The 21,650-nt window shown below is 35.8% G+C and overlaps 1 protein-coding gene across 2 annotated transcripts; it reads left to right on the forward strand.

The window, feature by feature from the left end:
• Positions 1-264: 264 nt before the first annotated feature.
• LOC145558201 (ENHANCER OF AG-4 protein 2-like) lies at positions 265-20,702 on the forward strand. 2 transcript variants are annotated; one of them, XR_014092396.1, is made up of 13 exons: positions 265-824; positions 1,715-1,791; positions 6,704-8,560; positions 8,656-9,139; positions 10,596-10,704; positions 10,974-11,086; positions 11,159-11,346; positions 13,088-13,721; positions 13,826-14,285; positions 15,395-15,487; positions 15,571-15,673; positions 16,403-16,584; positions 20,348-20,702. XR_014092396.1 is itself a non-coding variant. In XM_081619354.1 (12 exons), exons 1-11 carry the CDS (start codon positions 714-716, stop codon positions 15,639-15,641), a joined length of 4,197 nt encoding a protein of 1,398 aa, XP_081475480.1. In that variant the 5' UTR covers positions 265-713; the 3' UTR covers positions 15,642-15,673; positions 20,348-20,702. The 2 variants fall into 2 exon arrangements, 1 of the variants encoding a protein (XP_081475480.1); XM_081619354.1 differs by lacking the exon at positions 16,403-16,584.
• The last annotated feature ends 948 nt before the right edge of the window (positions 20,703-21,650 follow it).

A 21,650-nucleotide genomic window follows, 5' to 3' on the forward strand; every position in this document is an offset into this window, starting at 1 on the left:
AAAAAGTGCGAGCCTCTTTTGTCATTTTAAGAAACAAAATTGCTCCAACCGAAATTTTTCGGTCACATCACCTCCCTCCTCTCTGTGTCAATCTTCAACAAAATCCTGCAAAACTGCATAACAATCAATAAAACTAATCCTACTTATATTCATTTATCAAGATTGTTCGACAAACATTGTTAATCGATTAAACTATCACATATCTAGAGTAATACCTGTATAATTATACGACTCGAAATTAAATTATGCCTACACCATCACCCATAGCCGCAACCCTCTTGTACCCTCCTTCCTCTCATTGAAATACAAAGAAAAACACAATAATTTCAAGAGTAGAATAAAACAATTACCTTAATTTCCCAAGTTCTCCATTAAATTAAACGAACACACCCAAAAAAAACCTCTCTTTACTCTCTCTCTTTCTCTTCCCTCTCACCGCCTCAATTTCTCTTGTATTGCTCTGAAGCTCCCCAAATCCAAATGCAATCACCGGCGATTTTCTCTCTCCTCCGATGCCCTAATTTCTCTCATTAGGTTTAAAATTCGGGGCATAATTCGTTTCTCCAATCCCTAATTTTTGAGCTATTTTTACAATTTTGTAGAATTTTTTTCCTAGGGTTTTTGATTGGTAATTGAAATCATTGGAAAATTTTCGCCCTTTTCGGTTGGTTGGCATTTGAAATTAGGGTTTTGAGTAATTTGATGTAATCGCCATGGCTCCTGCGCGTAAAAAAGGAGCCAATAAAACGAAGACTGCTGACGAGTTGCGACTCGGCGATCTTGTTCTTGCTAAGGTCAAGGGATTCCCTGCTTGGCCTGCAAAGGTTCGTTTGATTTTGTTGTTAAATTTGATATTTTTTATACTTTATACTATTTATTTGTTCTTGTTTTGTATGTGATCGAGATTTTATTGCACTCAAAATCAATATCAATGTGTGCTTAGAACTGTAGTATAATTGGTTTGTTTGTTGCTTTGTGGGGTGATCTTCTTGCGCTACATTTTCATGGGAGTTATATATATATTGCTACTCATTATTGATTCGAAATTGGAATACTAGGGGCGATGAAAAGGCGGGAAGATTACTGTTATATTAGTCAAAAGCCGCGTAATTTTAGTTAATTACACGTCCCGTGTTGGTGATTTTGTGTAGTTTTGAATTTTTGGATAGTGTATTAATTACAGCAGGATCAGTGTTGGTTGTGTCTTTTATGGACATGTGTGATTCGGAAGAATTTAGGTTGCGAGCTTTTTAAAAACTTAATTTACATTGAGGATTTAGCGGAATTTCTGTCGTGGTTGTAAAGGTGAGTAGGATGTTTTTGTAGATTTTTCATGCAAGCTCGATTATATCAAGTACTATCACCCGTATGTGAAATTATTCTCATATTGTATTAATTGCTCTAATTTTGCTTTTGGATTTGCTATCTGAGGGGCAAATTTGGTTGTGCTGATTTGCTCCTCGTTATGTACATTACCGAATGTATCAAATTCTTCCGTGACCTGATTTGACCTGAATTTTGAACTTATTAAATTTGACCCGAGTTTGTGAACATGTACTTCTAGTTCTTCCGTGGTGTTCTATTATTTGTTATGTGCTTATTTTGGATTGTGGTGATTTGTTTTTTCATACAGCATGGAATTGTTGGCTACCCCAAAACTTACATCTCTTAGAGTTTGTGCATTTCAATTATTCTTTACTGCCTGACTTTTCAGGTTAGTAGGCCTGAAGACTGGGAGCGAGCCCCTGACCCAAAAAAGTATTTCGTGCAGTTCTTCGGAACCCAAGAAATGTAAGTCGTGTCGTCAGTTAGCTATGGTTATGTGTGACAAGTAGGTTAATTACCACATGTTTCTGTTAATGCTTTTCCCCTTCTATTTGTTTCTACAGGATATACATTTTTAGAGACTAGTTTAGGTATATGTTTATGAAAATCACTTTGATATTTTGATTAAATTACTTTTATTTCAAGGTGATGATCATATCCACAATATAATTATTCTTTTTGTTCTGTAGTTTAAAAATTTTGGATAGCTTTGAAGCACATGCAAAGTGATTAGAGATGTGTGGTTTGATTATTTCTGGAAATGTTTGTATTGATTGGTTGGCTAGGCTATATTTTGGACATTTTGCATAAAGTTATCATATGTGTGGTTTGATTATTTCTGGAAATGTTTGTATTGATTGGTTGGCTAGGCTATATTTTGGACATTTTGCATAAAGTTATCATATGAGATAATCTGATATTGACAACATTATATTTTCTCCTTAGGGAGGGGGATATGGGTGATTTTTTTGGGTGTTTTTGTTGGATTTACTACTGTAGAGAACTCCGCTTTGCTTCAAAATTTTATTAAAGATTACCAGCAGGGTAAGGGCTGTGAAGCCTCTGATCTAATTGATTTAGATTACACAAATGTACAAGAATTGGGACATGAATTTTCAAATAAGATCATTGGGGAGAAAATGAAAACGAGGTATTGCGGAATATATATATACTTCCTCCGTTCTAGAAATATTGTACCATTTGCTAATTTAACAGTTTAACACTATTGACACGATCCCTTTTAACCATATATTGTGATTTATACATAAAGAAAGATATAATCATATGGGATCTTGTTAAATTTATCCCAATATATACCTTTATAATACTAACTTTTTATAATTTTTACTCTTATGTAAAAAAAGATATTAAGGTTGAAGATTTGCACTAGGATTCTTAAATCCTCCCATGGTGCAGTAATAGAAAAACGGGGAAGTATATAGATATAGACAAGTGGTATAGAGTATGTGCGATTTGGAGAATTGTACATCATATTAGAGAATTATTAAATGTGAAGTTTTGGTAAAATATGTCCGAGTCAAAGTTTAAGATGGTAGAGATTTCAGTCTTCTTACGATCTCTTTTAGAAGAAGAAACTCTTAAGGGTATTCCGACGCCTCTTCTTCCTGGACCCATCTAGCCTTCCGAGGCTGGGTGGAGTTAATTCTTCTCTTATCTTTTAGGATATAAGAAACTACTTGGCTTCGTAAGTTGAAGTTACGTAAATGAACTAGAGCAAGGTTTGGAACCCCAATCCTCTTAAAGATTGCTGCCCACTTTATTAGTATATAGTTGAAGACACTTTTGAGATAAGCATATAAAATGAAAATGGTTATACACTTCTTTAGCACCGAAGCAGAAAGAATGGGTAAAACTTTGTATTGGTTGAATGGTGGTTGGTTAATAAATTTGTGGACTTTTGATGGGTGTTTTTATGATCCACTTTTGATAAAGATTCATGGGCAATTAAATGGCAGTGTCTGCTATATATGGCTATATAGATGTCTTTTGTAACTTCTGCTATATATGAGGATGAGGTTATGATGTGTGCATGTAGAATGTAGATTGGTGGCTTTTTATTTTTTAAGGTGGAACTTATTATTTAGTTGCCTGGAGCAATTGCTTGTGATTGGTAGGATTCAGGAAGGTCCAATGCTTACTATAATGATGTGGATTTTTGACAGTCTTTTACACATTTATTAATTGAGGGTGAAATGCAAGTTTCCGTCCCTTATTTTTTTTTCCTTTTTTTTTTTTTTTTTTTTTTTTTTTTTTTTTTTGTGAATGTTCCTATAACACTCCTTTTTTTGTTTTTTTTTTAAAATCAAAGTTACTCTCTCCCTCCGTCACATCAGTACTTCACAACCTTCTCTTTCTTTCAATTTCAAAAAATTATGCTATCATCTATCAATTTTTTCATTGTGCTCATTTTTCTTTGTCCCCGTGCCACTTTAGTATTTGGAAGTTAACTAGGGATGACATAAGACACTTTTCATGGGTGATTACTTAACCAGGGGAAATATGTTTTCAAGTAGTGAATGTCCAATTGTGCTCACCGATACCATGTGGAAAATTAGATTTACGGAACTTTGAAAACTAGAATTTACAAAAATGAAATAAAAATGTAGACGTATTCGGTATATCAACAAAAAATTTGAGACCTGTTTATTTATTTTGATTTTGGAGAAATTTTAGTGAGGGTTTGGAATCTAGTGACTGTTGGCCTATTGGGTGACCCTTGGTGCAAATTATTTATCAGAATGAAATGTCCAATTTTTTTTTGATGATATTGTTAGAGAATATCCTGATCCTGATTTTTCCACATTTTTTTTTTTACTTTTTCTCTTGCTTGTTAAGCATTTATGGCAAGGCATGTATCTTTTTTTTTTTTTTTTTTGCTTTTATTTATTTTTACTGTCTTTAAACTCTTGAAGTATAGTTCAGGGATGATTAATACCAGATTGCTTTACTTAACCAGGCGGAAAATTTTTCAAGTAGGTAAATAATCAATTGCGCTCACCATTACCATGTGGAAAATTAGATTTAAAGAATTTTAAAATTTAAAAAGGAAAATTTGTTAGAAAAACCTTTTAAAACAACTATTTTGTCTAGAAAAACCTTTTTAATTTTTTTTTGGCAATATGAAACCTGTTTGTAAATCTATTTTGTTGAAGACAACCAAGCCTCACTTTCCGACGTTGACTCGCCATTTTCCGGTGTTTACCCATCATGTGCATGTCATGTGCCCTTTATTTTACTATTCTCATCACCCCTTTTTCTAATCCCCTCTAATTCCCTCCTTAATTAACCCCTCTAATTTAAACCCTTCTTTCTTTCTCTTCCCCTCTCTCTTTGCGAACTTGGACAGCAACTATCTGTTGCTTTAAAACAATTGATTAGGTTTCTTTTGGTGTATTTATTAAGAGAATGTTGTTAATTACTGCTTGAACTCAATTTCATTGTGTTGTACTTGTTAAGATATTGCTATGTCCGAATTAAAGTCCATGTAAGACAATGAACATTCATATAAGTCATTAATTATTGCCCCAAACTATAGTTTCCTTTGTAATTAGCGCAGATTTTTTAAAAAGGGGCAACAAACCTAATTTTTTGAAATCTTTCGTAAACATTAAAGAGTGATAAATTAAGAACAACTAGAGCAATTACCTTGGTCAAAATTAACTGGGAAAGCCTTTAATTGCAACAAAAGCAGCTATCTTCTTCAATTTGAATGAACTTTGGCAATGGCCAAGTTCAAAGAGAGAGAGAGAGAGAGGGAGAGAGAGAAGGGTTTAAATTAGAGGGGTTAAGGAGGGAATTAGAGGGTAGAAGAAAAAGGATGGGAATAGTTAGTAAAAGAGCACATGACATGCACATGAGAGGGTCAACGTTGGAAAATGGTCGGTCAATGCCGGAAAATGAGGTCTGGTTGTCTTCAACAAAAAAAAAAAATTTACAAACAGGTTTCATATTGCCAAGAAATTTTTAAAAGGTTTTTCTGGACAAAAAAGTTGTTTTAAAAGGTTTTTAAACAAATTTTCCATTTAAAAATAACAAAATGGAATTAAATGTAAGATCTGTCATATCAGCAGAAATTTTGAGACTTGAATATCCATTTTGATTCTATCCATACTGAGACTATTAATTGCAGACATGTCACATGTTGCCTAATGTGATATCCTATAATGGATTCATGCTCTTGTAACTTTCTGTTTTTCAAGTATGCTGTTTTGTATAATGAAACAAGTCTCAATCGAGTTGTGGGTATTGACATGGAATGGTTTTTATTGAGAATAAGTAGTTTGTTGCCTCACTTGCCTGCTTTGTACATGTATTTTGTGATCTGTTAATTGTGCGATTTGATTCTCTAGATATATAAATAAAAAAGAGCAGATTTCGGCTTCATTAATGCCTAGTGATTTCTTGTTTGAATATATGCATTTAAAATTGTCTATTCTTTTCTGTATATGGTTACCTTATTGGGGTATTCCCCCCTCTGTTTTTATTTGGATTCATTTCGGTTAACTCTGGAGATAACTCTGTGTCTCTGTATCCTCATTAAAAAAAAAAAACCTTTTGACCTTTGCAGCGTGAATTAATGTAGCAGAAAATTCTCCTTCTACAGTGTAATTTAATGGTTTGATTTGTTTTTAGATCATACTTGGAAGCTGAAATTATAATATTACAATGTATATCTTATGGCTTGATATGGTTTTGATATTACATATTATGGAATGAGGTTTGGCCGAATGGAAGTGATTTTATGAAGTGGGATGATGACTTTTTGTTACATGTTTCTCTTTATATTGCTCTTCTTTATTCTGTAGTTATCTTCTGTAATTGAATCATTGGGATTTCTTGTCGAAGTCTGCCTTACAGTGTGATGTTCTGCTCATTGCAGCATTGTTAAGAACATGTGACTATATATCATGAAGAGATGTTCTAGTTTAAATGACATAGGTCGGTATGTGGCTTTTTTTGGGTATCCTTAGATTTGCGATTGAGTGTACAATTTTCTTTAATAGAGTTTTCACATTGATTGAATTAAATTACCTCAATTTTTGTTTTGTTTTGTTCTCCCCCCCCCCCCCCCCCCCCCTTAATTTATTTTTTGTTCTTTTTTTCTTTCTTTTTTTTTTTTTCTCATGCATGTTTTTTCTCATGGCTTATCATATAAGCTGTGTCCCTTAAATTGTAGATGATTTTATTATAGTTTATTTTGTTAAATGTTTATAGTCATTAAAGATGACATATATGCGCAAATGTGCTCTGTTGCATTTATTTTTCTTACTGAGGGTGTAGGGTGCTCTATTTTTGCACTGTAAATTGAACAGTTCATACTTCTAAATAGTTTGTTTATTTTTGTTCTTCGTTTTAGAGCTTTTGTTGCTCCACCTGATGTGCAAGCATTTACAAGTGAGTCAAAGTGTAGATTACTGGCTAGGTGCAAAGGGAAAACTGTAAAATACTTCGCTCAAGCTGTAAAGGAAATATGTGAAGCATTTGAAACAAGTAATTTAAGTGGTCTGGGTGACAATCATGATGCTTCTTATGATGAAGGAAATGTCAATGGTTCTGGTGCTGAGTTGAGCAGAAAACCTAAATCTGACAAATCATATGCCAGTGATTCTGCATTAGATCACACCTCTGGGATGGGAGGAAGTTATAAAGTGGAAGATTTATTGGAACAGGCTGATGCTGCTGAAGAATTTAAGAAATCTGATGATTGTCATGATATGACTGAGAAAGTTATAGCAACAGGTAGGGAATTTCGTACTGATGCATCAGTTCCTTGCTCACTTGTCCCTTCCTCAGTAAAGGAAGAAACAGTTTTAGGGGCGAATATAGCAGATACAGCTGCTCATCATGAAAGAATTGAATCATCAAGGGCCTCAAGTTCTAGCCCATACAGCGGTCATTCCGAATTAAAAAGGGCTACCAGTTATCATGAGGATGGTAAAAAATATACTCCAATGTCATTCGGAGCTTCAGATCATCTTAAGCTTTCGTCTGGTGGGGACAATAAGTCAGCAAATGGACACAAGTCACGGGATTTGGTTGTTGGGGCTAAGAGGAAAATTGAGGGTGTAGTTCGACACACTGAAGCTGCTAAATCTGGCGTGTTTGTAAAAGATAAGATACCCGGTAAACTTCCAGCTGGAGGACATGCAAAGCGGTTGTCTGCTGGTGTAAATAAAATGGAGTCTAGTCCTCAGGGGAAGGCCTCGCAAAGCTTGGTTAGCGACCAGAAGCATTTGGACTTTGGAACAAGTTCACCAAAGGATACAACCTCTCATGCTAAGGATCATGGAGATATGGAGTATTCAAGACGTAAAAATCGGCAAATTGTCCAGCCACAGTCAATTAAGAAGGCTAAGCATGTACACACAATAAGTGATGTTGCAAAGGGGTCAGTAATCAAAAGTGAAAAAAGTGATCTGGAACCCGAAATTTATGATGAGGAAGCTGTACCACCTGTAGCAAAGCGTCATCGCAGAGCATTAGAGTTCACGTCTAATGTAAACAATTCATCTGAAGATAAAAAAGGTTTTGGCCTCAAATCTCTGAAGAGCGATATTCCGAAGAAAAGAAGAGCTGTTTGTTTGTACAATGACGACGATGATGACGATGCCGATCCTAAAACTCCAGTTCATGGAAGGTCTTTGTCTGCCTCCAAAGCTGGTTCATCTGCAAAAATTCCAGATACTATTAAGAAATTTGATGAGAATCACAAGTCTTCCGGTTGTGCTAGAGAAAACCTGAAGGTTTTAAGTAAAGATGGAGGTGCTGTTAAGTTAGCTGGAGCATCTTCTGTACCTTCCACTCTGCAGCTGAAGGTAGACAGTTCTACAAAAGCCCTAATATCTCAAAGCCCTGAAAAGGAAGAATTAGACAAGTTGCTGGTTAAGGATGCTAAGAAAGATTTGGGTTCCCCCACAACGTCTCCTTTGGTAGCAACTGCGGCTAAGAAGTTGGCTGACCAACAAAATTCTACTAGATCATCCATCAAGGGGACTAATTTGAATTCTCATAATAAGGCTCAAAATATGCCTGGCAAAGATTTAAAATCTGTTTCTGGCTTGCCGACTTCTCAGAGTCACGTGTCTTCGCATAAGATTAGGCAGCCTTTGTCTGTGGAGAGGGCTAAAAGTATACCTAAAGTGTCTACAAGGTTGAATGGACCGATTTCTTTTGATAACCAGAAAGAACATGATCCTGTGCTGGTTGATGACAGGTTTGTGCCCCTCAGACTTGCTGATATATATATTTTTTTTTATTGGTTATGTTCTCTTGTTCTGCTGATCCATTGTTCCCTTTTGGTAATTACAGGATGGAAGATGCGAAGGCCATTGACTCTGCACTATCCATGAAACATTTAATCGCTGCAGCTCAGGCAAAAAGGCGACAAGCTCATATACACAATGTACCTCAGGGTAGTGGAAATTCTGCAGCGCCACCTTCTGCTAATCTCCATGGAAACACTCCAAGCCCATCTTCTAAAGGCCATAATTTTTCATCTAGTTTGGGTGATGTTACAGAGCTTGATACTCATGAAGGCCATGGAACTTTGGCTTCCCCTCCTGATCCTATTCGTCAGCCGGCATCCCATAATCAATTGATCTCTGAGGAACAAGAAAAAGGACCTGGCTCAGCACACCTAACAGCTGGAAGTATTTTGAGTGGTGGCACAGAAGCAGCGGTTGCTCGGGATGCTTTTGAAGGAATGATAGAGACATTGTCGAGGACGAAAGAAAGTATTGGACGTGCTACTCGTCTTGCTATTGATTGTGCTAAGTACGGAATTGCAAATGAGGTTGGTTATATTGCTCTCTTATTCACACCTGCACTTAAGTAATCAACTATAAAAAGATGAAAATGTAGAACCACATGCAGTCGATTGAACAGGAGCTTGCTGGCTATCTAATTTCCGTACTCTCTTGTTACTTTTCTTTAACTTGCTTTAAACCTGTGAGATGCATGAATGCTTGATGGGGTAGTCCGGGTAGATAAAATAAAGAAGCTGACATGTATCACATGTGAGTAATGTGAAATATCGTATTTGTCTTGAAAATCTCCTTATTAAATAAATTTATGATAATTGATCTTATTTATAAAGATTTGATTTGAGCTCCTTCCAATGATGAAAATATTGTGAACTTTTGAACTATCTAGAAAAGTGTTGTGCATAATTTATGTATTACAATCATTCTCAGTCAAGTACTGAACGACTATACTTCCTCAGTTCCTCTGTTTTAAATTGGTTGACAAGTTTTTTTTTTTTTTTTTTTTTGGCACACATATTAAGGTAAGGTGAGAGAAAAGTTTTTTGACAAAAAAAAACCCTTTTCTATCTTTACTCACTGACCTACCCTACTCAATCTGCTTGGCAACCTATAAATTTGACCAGCTACCACCAGCCCCACTGTAGTATACTTCCCAGCCACCGCTATTATCGTATACTCATCAGCAACCCCCACGACCCCACCTTACCTTACCTTTTTCCTCTTCATTGACCAGTGATGGAGCTTCTCACGCTAAACTTGTAGGAAGCTTCATTGACCAGTGATGGAGCTGATAAACCTCGAGACACAAGTTAGCTTTCATTTTGTGAGATTCTAGCCGTCAGAAAAGGCTAATTGTTTTTGGAAGAGATAAATAAAGGGTGGAGGGGAAATGCAAGTGAAAAAAAGGTGAGGACTTAGGAGTAGAGAGAAAGAGATCGGAGGACGAAGAAGATTGGTATGGTGAGGTGGGGTTCAAAGGATTTCATAATTTTTATTTTCGATGAATTTAGATCGAATAATTTTTTTTAACAATTCACAGTTCAAGGATTGAAGTTATTGAGGGGGGGGGGGGGTTTCAATTTTCAAGATTTGATGGAGAAAGCAAAGGGGAGAGGAAGTTTTGTGTTTCAAATTCATTACAGATAGAGGATCTATGACTTTCAAGGGTAGAGAAAAAGAGAGGAGCTTTGAGTTTCAAGAATCTTATTACGCATCTCACCTAATTTATGATCTATTATCATACAATTATGATATTTGCTCTCACCTGAAGGAAATATTCTGATAAAAGCCTCACACACACACACGCACGCATGTACACACGGATGCACGCACGTACACACACCTACACGTATGAATTCTCCAGACAAATTATTTCTATTATGTGCTGTTATCTATATGAATTCTCCTGATAAATTATTTTTATTATGTGCTGTTATCTATTCTGAATATCTTGCAGGGACTGACAATTTTTTTTAAATGTTTAAGGTTGTGGAACTGCTCATTCGTAAGTTGGAAAACGAGCCAAACTTTCATAGGAGAGTGGATCTCTTTTTTCTGGTGGACTCCATCACTCAGTGCTCACATAGTCAAAAAGGTTAGTAGTTTTGAGCTGTCATGTTTCTGATAGCATGCATGGCAGCAAAGGTGTCTTAAAATGGTAGTGTTGGATTGTTGGGATATGAGTGCGTATTTTAGTTTATTATACGCTAGTAGTAAATTGACATTTGTGATTTTTGAATGTGAGACCTATAACCTAAACTTGATTGTCATTTTTAGAAAAAAATTTAGTGCTTTGGGTTGAGATGATATAGGTTTGGATTTTTTTTTTTTTTTTTTTTTTTTTTTTTTTTTTTTTTGACTCAGGCATAGCTGGCGCCTCGTATATCCCTATTGTCCAAGCAGCATTGCCCCGCCTTTTAGGTGCAGCTGCTCCATCTGGGGCTAGTGCTAAAGAAAATCGCAGACAGTGCCTGAAGGTATACATTAGTTGCATTGTTATCTGCCAGATTTCATTTGCAGGCAACCTTATGTATCTCTTCGCAACTCAGGTTTTGCGCTTGTGGCTTGAGAGAAAAATTCTACCGGACTCAGTACTTCGTCGCTTTGTGGATGACATTGGTAGTTCAAATGATGACATGAGTAGTGGGTTTTCTTTTAGACGCCCTTCAAGAGCTGAACGATCAGTGGATGATCCTATTAGGGAAATGGAGGGTATGCTTGTCGATGAATATGGAAGGTTTGTTTTCTCTCTTGACCCTTCTCATTTACTCTTTTGACACCTTTTTCATTTATTTGTTCATATGTTTGCTCACGTGTTATTTTCTTCTTATGTTTATGTTGTCCTTTAAATGCCAATTAGTTAGATATGTTATGTCCTTTCTATTCATTGGGATCCTTTTTGGTCTCGTTTTTTTATGTCTGGAGAAAAGAAAATGGAAGGAAAGAAGGGGAGGAAAGTGAAGGGGAAGGAAGAATGATGAGTTTTTCTTCCAAATCCCTTCATTGTTGGAGAGATCAATTTCTTACAATTCAATCCCTCTATTTCTCTCCTCTTCAATTCCCTTCCTTTCTCATTTGTTATCTACTTATCCACCAAATGAAAGGATACTCAATCCCTCCATTTCCCTTCCCTTCCTTTCTCTATTGTTTTTTCAATCCAAACAAAGTGTAAGTTTGGGTGGCTCAAGTGATGATTAACAACTAGTGTTCCTCTCAGGTCAGAGAGATTTTTATGTGAAAATATTTTGATAGGGATTGCTATATAGTTCATGAGTATCGGAAATGTTTTTGGACATTTAATGAAGCACTGTTAGAAGATGGTGATACTAAGATGCATGTGTTGAAATGGATGTGTGGGAGTCTGAGGGATAGTCTGTATTTCATATTTGGTGTTAAGCTGGAGTTCTGGATGTTGAGGAGAAGGGAAAATCAACTACGTTGGTTTAGAGATGTAAAAGCTCTGCCGGAGGAAGTACCCTTTAAAGAGGGTGGACGATTGGGATAATGGGGATAAAGGAAGCCTAGGGAGACCTATGATAACTTAGATCGAGGGAGGTTAATTTGTCACACAATGAGCTTGTTGCTTGTTTCTGCTTGTTTTCTTTGGTTTTTCCCAAAAAATGTTTTTTCAAGATTACTTCCTCTGAAACTTCCCTAAAATGGAAATGTCACAATACTTGCAACACACTATAATTGGAAAATTATTTTGAGGAAAAGTTGTATTATTTCCCTTATTTGAAGTGCATGGTCCACTAAATTATACTTCTAACAACCTCTCACCTCATCTCAAAGTATATCCAACCTTGTGAACCCTACTTTTCTTTAATATTGTGAAAAAGTGTGGGTTTCAATTGTTAACAAACGGAGGAAGTATTAATTTGTGTTTATTTATTAAACCTTTGTGTAGTGTTTTAAATATATGGGGATGAAGTCATGAAGGGTGTTGCTTGTATTTGAGAGGTCATGCGTCTTAGCAGAATATTATAGAAAACAGAAATAAAGAAATAGGACAATGCGTCTTGTGTGAGTGAGGCGCATTCACCTTGCCCCTTGGTTTGAGGGACTAAATACCTCGTGGTTTTCAATACTTGAGCTGCTGAAATCTTTTTAAAAGCATCAATAATGCTGTTTATACTAAAGTAGGCATTATAAAGGTGGAGGAATTGGGTGGATGTTGGCTGTTGCTTATGTTAAGACATGCCTTTTTGAATAATGTGCTATCCTGGCTTGCTGTAGAAGTTGGAAAATATGTGTTGCGGTGGTGTTGCTGCTTCCCTGGATACCGCTAGGATTGGTGTAGGAACTCGTGTATTTAAATGTTATTTTCCAGTGAATTTGCAAAATTACAAGGCTTTATTAAGGTCTACCTCAGTGTTCAATTGTGTTAATCTCTAGTAAATTTGAGGTGCCACATCCTGTGCATTTTTTCTGTTGTGTACGAGTCGCTCTGATAGATGACATTTCTTGGCTGTGCACAGCAATGCTACTTTCAATTTGCCTGGATTTTTATCTACTCATGGGTTTGTTGATGACGACGAAGATGAGGAGGATGTTCCAAGTTTTTCTCTCAGAGAATTTGATGTGTCTCCATTGCAACCTTCAAATAATTCGGCAGGGCTTGAAACTGAAAATACTCCAAATGATAGGCGCCATCACATCTTGGAGGAGGTGGATGGTGAGCTAGAGATGGAAGATGTTTCTGGGCACCTAAAGGATGGAGCACGTTCTCCCGGTGAGTCGTCAAAGAAAGTTAAGCAAGAGATGCAGTTGGATGCTCAATTTGAGTGTTCCACTAATGAATTTGTTGAGTCCCCATCATTGGAGGGTTCTCCACCATTACCTCTTGAATCTCCTCCCCCCCTTCCCCCATTACCTTCTTCACCTCCTCCTCCACTACCACCTTCATCGCCTTCTCCACCACCCCCACCGCCACCACAAATGCTTCCCTCTCAGCCTCCTCCGCCTTCTTTGGTGCCATCAGGGCCCCCACATGTCGGTAAACATCAACCTCTGCTTCCCCCACAGCCTTCCACAACTCAAGTATTGTTGCTGCCTCCATCTGTAGTTCGTCCTGCACATGCTCCTTTACCTCCTGAATACAGTATGCCAACTGTAAGTTTCTTCACTGTTCTTGTATTCTGTTGGTGATGACTTGTGGTTTGGTTTCTTGCACATTATTTTTATACATTTACTTATTTGAATTGAATTTGGTGCAGGGTGGCCACCCTGTTCTGATTGCCGGCAACACCCCTCAACAAGTACCTTGTTTTCCTGCTGGACTATCTGGTTCACTTGACACACCTGGATACAATTCTGTGTATGCAGGACCACTAGCTGGTCAGTCCAACCAGCAGTATCAGCAAAGCCAGCAATTTCAGCCTTCTCAGGCGACATATGGACAGAGAGCTTTCCCACCAGTCACTGTACCCCAACCCCCTTCAGGCCATTTTTCATATAGTAAGCCTACTGTTCAGCAGCAGATGCCCCAACCCCGGCCCCATCCTCCTCCCCCAGTTCCTTCTCATCCATACACATCAGCCTCTCATTCTGAAGGTTTAAGACGATTTGGTGATGAACAATGGAGGCCTGCGTCTGCTGAATACAACACAGACAGCCAGCATAATTCATGGATGAATGGAGGGAGAGTTCCAGCAGTTACAAACTTTGCCGGGGAAGGTACTAAATGTTTTCATCATTTGCCTTTTGTGGTGGGACTATTAATTTATAATTTATGAGAGGTTGTTGAAGTGTTACCCCTGTATCAATCTTTGCTAAATCAAGCATTCATATAAGGAAAAACACATTATTAATATGTGCTGCAATTTTTAAATGATATGTTTTTGAAAACTGCGGTGTTACTAAAATGTTCTGGTTGCATTCCTTGTGTATGGAAGTGTTCCTAGTCTTTTGCATGGCTGGCAGCACTCTGCTTGTCATTATGTGCTATTAAGACTTGAAGCTGTTGTATTTATTAGATCACGTTTTCTCTGTTAGTTTGGGGATTGTCTTTTTTCTCAGACTTATTTTGTTGGTGAAACTCAAGGAAGCTTTTAGAAGAACATGTTTCCTTATTTTTGTACCTCCTGATACCTTTAATAACCATTGCTTTCAACCAATACTTATTTATAAACTAAGCTCTCTCTGGATTTATACCATTATAAGTCATTGCATTCCTATAAGCATCTTTTGACAGATTCATAGTGCTGTAGTTTGTATAGTATTGAGACTTGTAGTTGTGGTATCTCTAATCTTGCTTTCTTTTTCTACCCTTGTTACAGACTAATTTTTTTGTATGCTTCAATGCTTGCTAAACAATATTTTTCTGCAAAGAGATGGGGAATTTAGAGACCACAACCTCTTTGTCGATATTTGACATTCACCTCCCTGCTTTTTACATCTTTCGTGACTGTAGATGCCCATTATAAGTTTATAACCTTTACTTAATACAAATGTTTTTTTTAGTGGCGAATTTATCACTGAACATTACATCTGAACTCATAGTATTTTGGTATTTCTCTAAAATATAGAAGTGTCCATTGTGTTTCTATGGTCATCTTCTGACTTTGTCTCATGTTCTACATTTCCAATATGTGAGTTTCATATATTGACTGTCTGTACCAAACAAGGGTGTTCATTAGCAGTGTATTATGTCTGGAAACATTTTTCATATTGTGTGATGACCTGCTTTACTGTTGCAAGTTTTATTATCACGGTGATGATTGCACATGAATAGTGTGATCCTATTTTTGTGTTGAATGAGTTTCTAATAGATATCATTATTGCAGCATACTTTCGACCTTCTGAAAGGGCGATGCCAGATAACATGGGATATCAAGTCTCGGCTCCTAACCCAGCTATGGCAGGTCCTTCAGTATCAGGTCTAATTTCTTAAATATTTTGGTGTACATGTGTTATGATATTTTTATTTTTTGATTGACTAACATAGTTTACTTGTCTCCAGGTCATGGTATCAATCATATGTTACCTTCCAGACCAGATATGTCGTCTCTTAATTGTTGGAGGCCGGTATAGAAGTTTAATTGAAGTTGAGCTGTTGAATTCAAGTGAGATTCATAACTTAAATTGATGACTAGACATCCAGTCTGCTTTATGTTTTTGTAGTTGAACAATTCCTATGCTCTTATCCTTCTCATGGAAATCACCAGCAAATATGCTGTATATTATGCATTTTTAGCCTCTTATGGCTTAAGTGGAGGCTACTTTCTGTGTTGCTCCTACTCTTGAATGTGTTGGAATGCTTCAAAATTTTGACATGAATCCTTAAGATTTTGTAAAAATTTTTTATATATTTTTCTCTAGGATCTAGAGTCCAGAGTACATGGGTTGAGGGGATCCAAGGTAAATTGGATTGCTGAAGTGACTTAGAGTTGCCAAATATATACTTGGAAAATGTGTATTAATCAATACACTTGCTATATGAGATCTCAGCAAGCTTGATGTGCTACTCTTTTTGTATCTGTTTTTTTCCTTCCAATATGAAGTATTACTTTCAGGGGCTGAGAAAGGCTTTCCTTCTCTTCTAGGGAATGAAAAAGGTTACAGTTAATTTTCTTTAGTTTTAACTGCTTTGTTTATTTTATTAGTATTGATTAGCAAAATCTGTTAGTGTTATTGAAATGGAAACCTAGTAAGTTGCTTTCGTTAAGAGGTTTCTTCTTTACATTTGTGAATTGTGACATAAGAATGAATGCTGCTTTGATCAGAATTGATTTATTCCATCTCTTTCTAATTTCCATGTCAATACTTATTTGTCTCTGATTTGCTTATTTCAGTGCTTCGGGGCTGAAAAGATTGGTCTTTGATATTTTTTTTCGTACAAGTCTTCCCATTGACTTGGCACACAGGGAGATACAAGTGCCTGTAATTGTGTCACAAAGACTGTTGATATCCTGACAGACAGTATAAAGTTTATTTTTCCTGAGAAATCAACACCTGCTGACATTTGCCTCCCAATGTAAGCCGATGCTTGCTGCTCAGCTGTCAATTGTGTTTAGTACCTTTTGTAAACTAAAACCTTTATATTAATATTGTGAAACTACCTACTTTTCAAGGAAGACAATATTATTCTTGTTTCTTTCTGGGTTTGAAGGTTATTTTTATATTTTATTAGCAACGGCAAGAGTTTAGCCTGCTGATTGAATAATTGCTCATAAGATTAAGGTATACATATTAGGATATCAATTATTAATTTGTCCCTAGTGTTTATAAAAGAAAAAAAAAAACCAAATAAACAGAGAAGCTCTCTCTTGTGCATGGATTCTGATTGAAGTGTTCTTTATTTGGGGTGTTGATATATTTTATAATTACACTCATTTTAGTTTTGGCGGAGTTGTATGCTACAGAGGCACAAATTGGTGATTGCTGGAGCCTTTTTCTTAATCAGGATAAGAAGCAGATATTTACTTCTGCACACCAGTAAACCCTAGTTACTCCCAATCCTAGATTCATGGGAATCGAAATCTGACCCTTTTCTGCCTTTGAGAGATTCTGTCTGTGCTTGGAATAAATCTTGGGTGCTTCGTAAATAGATTTTGTGAGTAAAGTACTCCAAATTAAGCTACTAGTGCCGATGGCATACATAAGGATAGCTTGCAGGATAGATAGATCCTATTATTTGGTTTCCTCGTTAAATTTGGTTTCTGAAGGTGTTGGCTGTTTCAGTAATTCTTTTAGCCTGGCTATATTTTACAATTTCTATTTGGAGTTCCATCATGTGGTTAATGCTATGGTATGCCTAGGAAAACTATCTTACATAATCTTCGCTTTGGCCTACCCTCTACTGTGAATCTGATTGCTTGGGTTTGAAATTTTGATGGATGTTGTTCTGCTTCATCAACATTTTGGTTATGAAGATACCAAACCAAGTATTTATCAGTCCTGAACGCGGTAAGTGGTCTTGGATTACTTTTTGGCCAAAACAATAACCTGCCCAATTTAAAATATGTTTCTGACGCACAAGTGACTCATGAAACCAGTATTGTCAACCTGGTGACTGGTTAATATTAGATAGATGTAGAAGGTTAAACATTGGCTTGTACTGCCCCCTGTTTCTCTCTTTTTCTCTTGCTCTCTTTCTCATGCTCACAATAACCTCAGCTGATGAAAGGCTGCTGCTGATGGGTTATGGTAAACATAGCTAGTGGTGACCTAAGTAGCATTTTCTTCATTAGCTTCTACCTACTCAGCCTCCTTTGCAAGTATATACCAATGAAATAAAGTACAGGTCATCAGACTGATATTCTCATTCATGATAAGCCAGACAAAATTTCCTATTAACAAAGTTGATACAAAGTTGAAAGAGAGAGGTTGTGGAAAAGTTAATAAGTTACGACTCAGAAGACCTATGTGCCACTTTTTATTTGGTATTATAAAAGAGTTAAAGGAAATGACCTTCATGCTCTTTGATTTATTAGGGATGGAAGCATCTTTATCAACCTCTGTTTACTAACAAAAACCATCTTGCAGTATATTAAATTCTGTGTGTTCAATTTACACACTGATATCGTGATATGTATAACCATGGATTTGGGAATTAGACTACTATTTGTGCTGGCAGGAATGTGTGAAGTACATGAATGTTACTTGTCGTTTTGATTATGTTCCATTGAACTGTGTTTAGAGGACATTGCTTTAGGTTGATAATATTTAACATATGAGGAGCTGATCTTTGTGATGATATGTGATGGACCGTATTACATAGAAATGTAGGAATATTACTCTTCTGTTTTATATGTGATATTTCTCATTGGTATTCATGGAGGAAGTTATTGTATTGTCTAGCAAAACCATGGATGTATGATTTTCTTTTATACTTTGATATAATTGAGAAGATGAATTACAAGGTGAATCTTTTTATATACTTCATACATTTTTTTTTTAAATGCACCAATTTCCTTTTTTGGAAGTTTCATATTAATTGTACCATTTCTCTATATGGTATGCTTTTTTCACTTTTTGGTTGTGTTCACACACAAAATGTGATAACAACCATTATTACCCCACCTTTTCTATCTCTCATTTTTTCTTCACATGGACACTTTTGACATACTTCATCTTTTACACTGTTTCTTAAATCCCATGCCCTAATGGTGCAATTGAAAAAAAATGGAGGAAGTATTTTTTCTGCTGGTGATAACACTATATACTCTTGCCTTAGTCTATAGGCGGTTTCACCATCATCATCCTAGCTGAGAAGATGACTTGGTTTCAAAATACATTAGATACGTTGTAGGTTACTTCTGTGCTTCATGCATAAAATGTATCCACCATTTGAACCTGTAAGCTTGTGCCACATGCTCTGCTGGTCTTAGTACTATATATAGTTGCTAGACTTTGCTGGAGTAGTTGATTGCTTTTTTTGTAAATGCTATTGTCTTGTGCTTGTTGACAAATAGTAAAATTTTAGGTTTAATTAATTGCAGAATTTGTGTCCCTTTTTTTTTGTTTTCCAATTCATTTCTGACTATTGAAATTTTTAGATTGGAATTGAAAGTATAGTAAATTTTTTTTTTTTTTTTTTTTTTTCCCATAAGTGACAAGTTTGTGGAGTTTGCACCTGCTTTACAATTTTATTTTATTTTATTTTTTTTGGTTTTGAATAGCACCTCTTTACATTACTCAACATGTGTGAACAATGTCTGAAAATTCAAAGTCTTTCTGATTTTTTTTTTTTTTTTTTTTTTTTTTGAGGAAAGTCTTTCTGAATACTTCGTATAAAGGTTGATTGACTATGCCTTTTTTGTATGAGATGTATGCACCAATTATACATGCTTGTGATTCAGCTTGCTGCCCTACTATTGTGTTTGAATAGGAAACGTGGTTAGCTATTTTCAGTTGCTTTTTGGACAAATCAAAGGGAATTTTTTTTAAGTTTTTGACTCAATTTGGAATTTCTGAATCTAGTTGGATTTATCAGGATCTATATCTTTCTTGGGCTCATTTATTTCCTAATTTCTCAGATTTCCTTATAAAGTAATTTTTTATTCCCTTAGATAGAAGATATGAAAAATAGCAGTGTTTTTATTTTTACTGCTTGTGTATAAGATTCGTGAATGTCTAGTCTGATTGAATTTTGTGTTTTGTTGCTGTTATTACTAACAAGAATACAAGATTTCTATCTATATATTCTTAAATTTTAAAATATTTTCATTGTCAAACCTTGTAAACTTTGACTGCATTGTTTTACTAATACGTAGTATGTTGAATTAAATGACCATGTTGAATCTTATAGATTTAGCTTGATTTGTATTTTCTTTATAACAACTAATTTATATTTTTTAAACATTGACATTGAATGTTTAATAATCAAAGGTTTGCCTTGTCAACTATGAAAGAAGAATTACAGCTATTTACTTACAGAGAGGATATATATGTGTAACCAAAATTACTGTATGTTTTGATTGATCTTTTGCCTAGCCTTTCTGTTTTGTACAATTTGGTTAGTGAATCATAAATAAGGGTAGGGGGTCATGAATTTTGGTCAGATGGTACAGTAGATGCATTGGTTTAAAAAATACATTAATTTTGTTGCAACTCTGATACTTAGTGACTATAGCGGCATGGATAAGAATTTATGCTGGATAGTTGCTCCTGGTTGTACTTTGTGATAAGACTGCGTGAAGTAGAAATTGACTTCTGAAGTATGTAAATGTGTTCTCCTGCTTGGGATAGTATATTTATGCTCTTTATTTAACTTTTTTATTTCTCTCCTTATTCAGGTTTTGCTGATACTGTAATTTTGGTTTCTTAATTATGATTCTTCACTCTGGAGCATGATCCAAACATTCTGGGAGATTGATGGTGACTACTTTGGAGGTAAACTCTTATTTTGAAGCTTGACAGTCATGACAGATCATTGATACTTACATGAGCGCTTATGCAAGGGTTCTACATTAGGTTAGCTATAAAGGTAGTACTCATACATTAGCACCAAGTCTTGCTGTATATATTGTGACTAACAATGCTGCACAGATACCTTGGTTCAATTTGTAAATACTTTCATTTAACCACCCATTGTTGGTATTTAAGGATAATCTGTTGGCTGCATCTCAATTATTATCTTATCTTTTGTCATACTACTATTTGGTTTTATTCCCCTTTCAATATTCCACCTTTTGGTTCTTAGTATCTGTAATTGTGAGTGATACTTATTTGTCTGTTTTCTTTAGTATCAGTTAGTCAGTGTTAGCCCTAGTAACTTTCCATTGAATTGATTGTTAGTTTCATGAGGCACTTGAAACATTTTATCACCACAGTGGAAAGGATCTTTTGATGGATGAGGCTATGTATAAAGATTATTAAATATTTTGATTACAGTTGACTCGTAGAATTTATGGGTAATGTATTTGATGTTAGATATGTTACTATCTATAGGAGTCTAGTCAAGCTGAGACCACCAAATATATACATTGTCAGAGTGCTACATAATTTTTTGCGTATAATAAGGTCGTAAATTAATTCAAATATGGAAGAGGATGTAAAATTGGAGAGGCATTTGACTGACCTCTCCCCTTCCCAATTGACAAAGTTTTCTGTTGTTGCTTGGAGTCAAGTTCAGGAACAGAGAATGATACTGCAAAGCCTGATGTGTAGGCATGTTGTATATGTTGAAAAAGAATTATGGACTTGGTCTTTCATGTATGGCGTAGATAGAATTAACATTTAAGTGCTCAAGAATCGTGCTTTCCAAATGACTAACAGATAAACACTAGGAAGATGAGCGTATTATTTTTATTGGTGGTTCCAATGGATTATTTTGTGGGGAGGTTGGCCTGCATTATATCCTCTTCCAGGCTCACAGACGCATAATGAGGTTGATGAATTTGTGAACATATTGTTTAAATTGGAGTGGAGAAGAAAAGTACTGGTGAATGGATACTGAATTGCTGATGATCGGATGAGGTAACGTATTTTTCTGCTTACCTTTATACTGTGTTTTGAGGAGGGCAATGGAGTGTGTTTTGATGGCCGATAGAATCGGTATTTAGCATAAGTTTGATTGAAGTCAAGCTGTTATCTTAC

Source organism: Chenopodium album, chromosome 9, assembly GCF_948465745.1.
Source record: "Chenopodium album chromosome 9, dcCheAlbu1.1, whole genome shotgun sequence".
Taxonomy (NCBI): domain Eukaryota; kingdom Viridiplantae; phylum Streptophyta; class Magnoliopsida; order Caryophyllales; family Amaranthaceae; genus Chenopodium; species Chenopodium album.

Coding starts and splice junctions, on each gene's coding strand:
- LOC145558201 (XM_081619354.1), top strand. CDS start 714: ATGGCTCCTGCGCGTAAAAAAGGAGCCAATAAAACGAAGACTGCTGAC. Junction 8,561..8,655: donor CCTGTGCTGGTTGATGACAG/GTTTGTGCCCCT, acceptor TGGTAATTACAG/GATGGAAGATGCGAAGGCCA. Junction 9,140..10,595: donor AGTACGGAATTGCAAATGAG/GTTGGTTATATT, acceptor TAAATGTTTAAG/GTTGTGGAACTGCTCATTCG.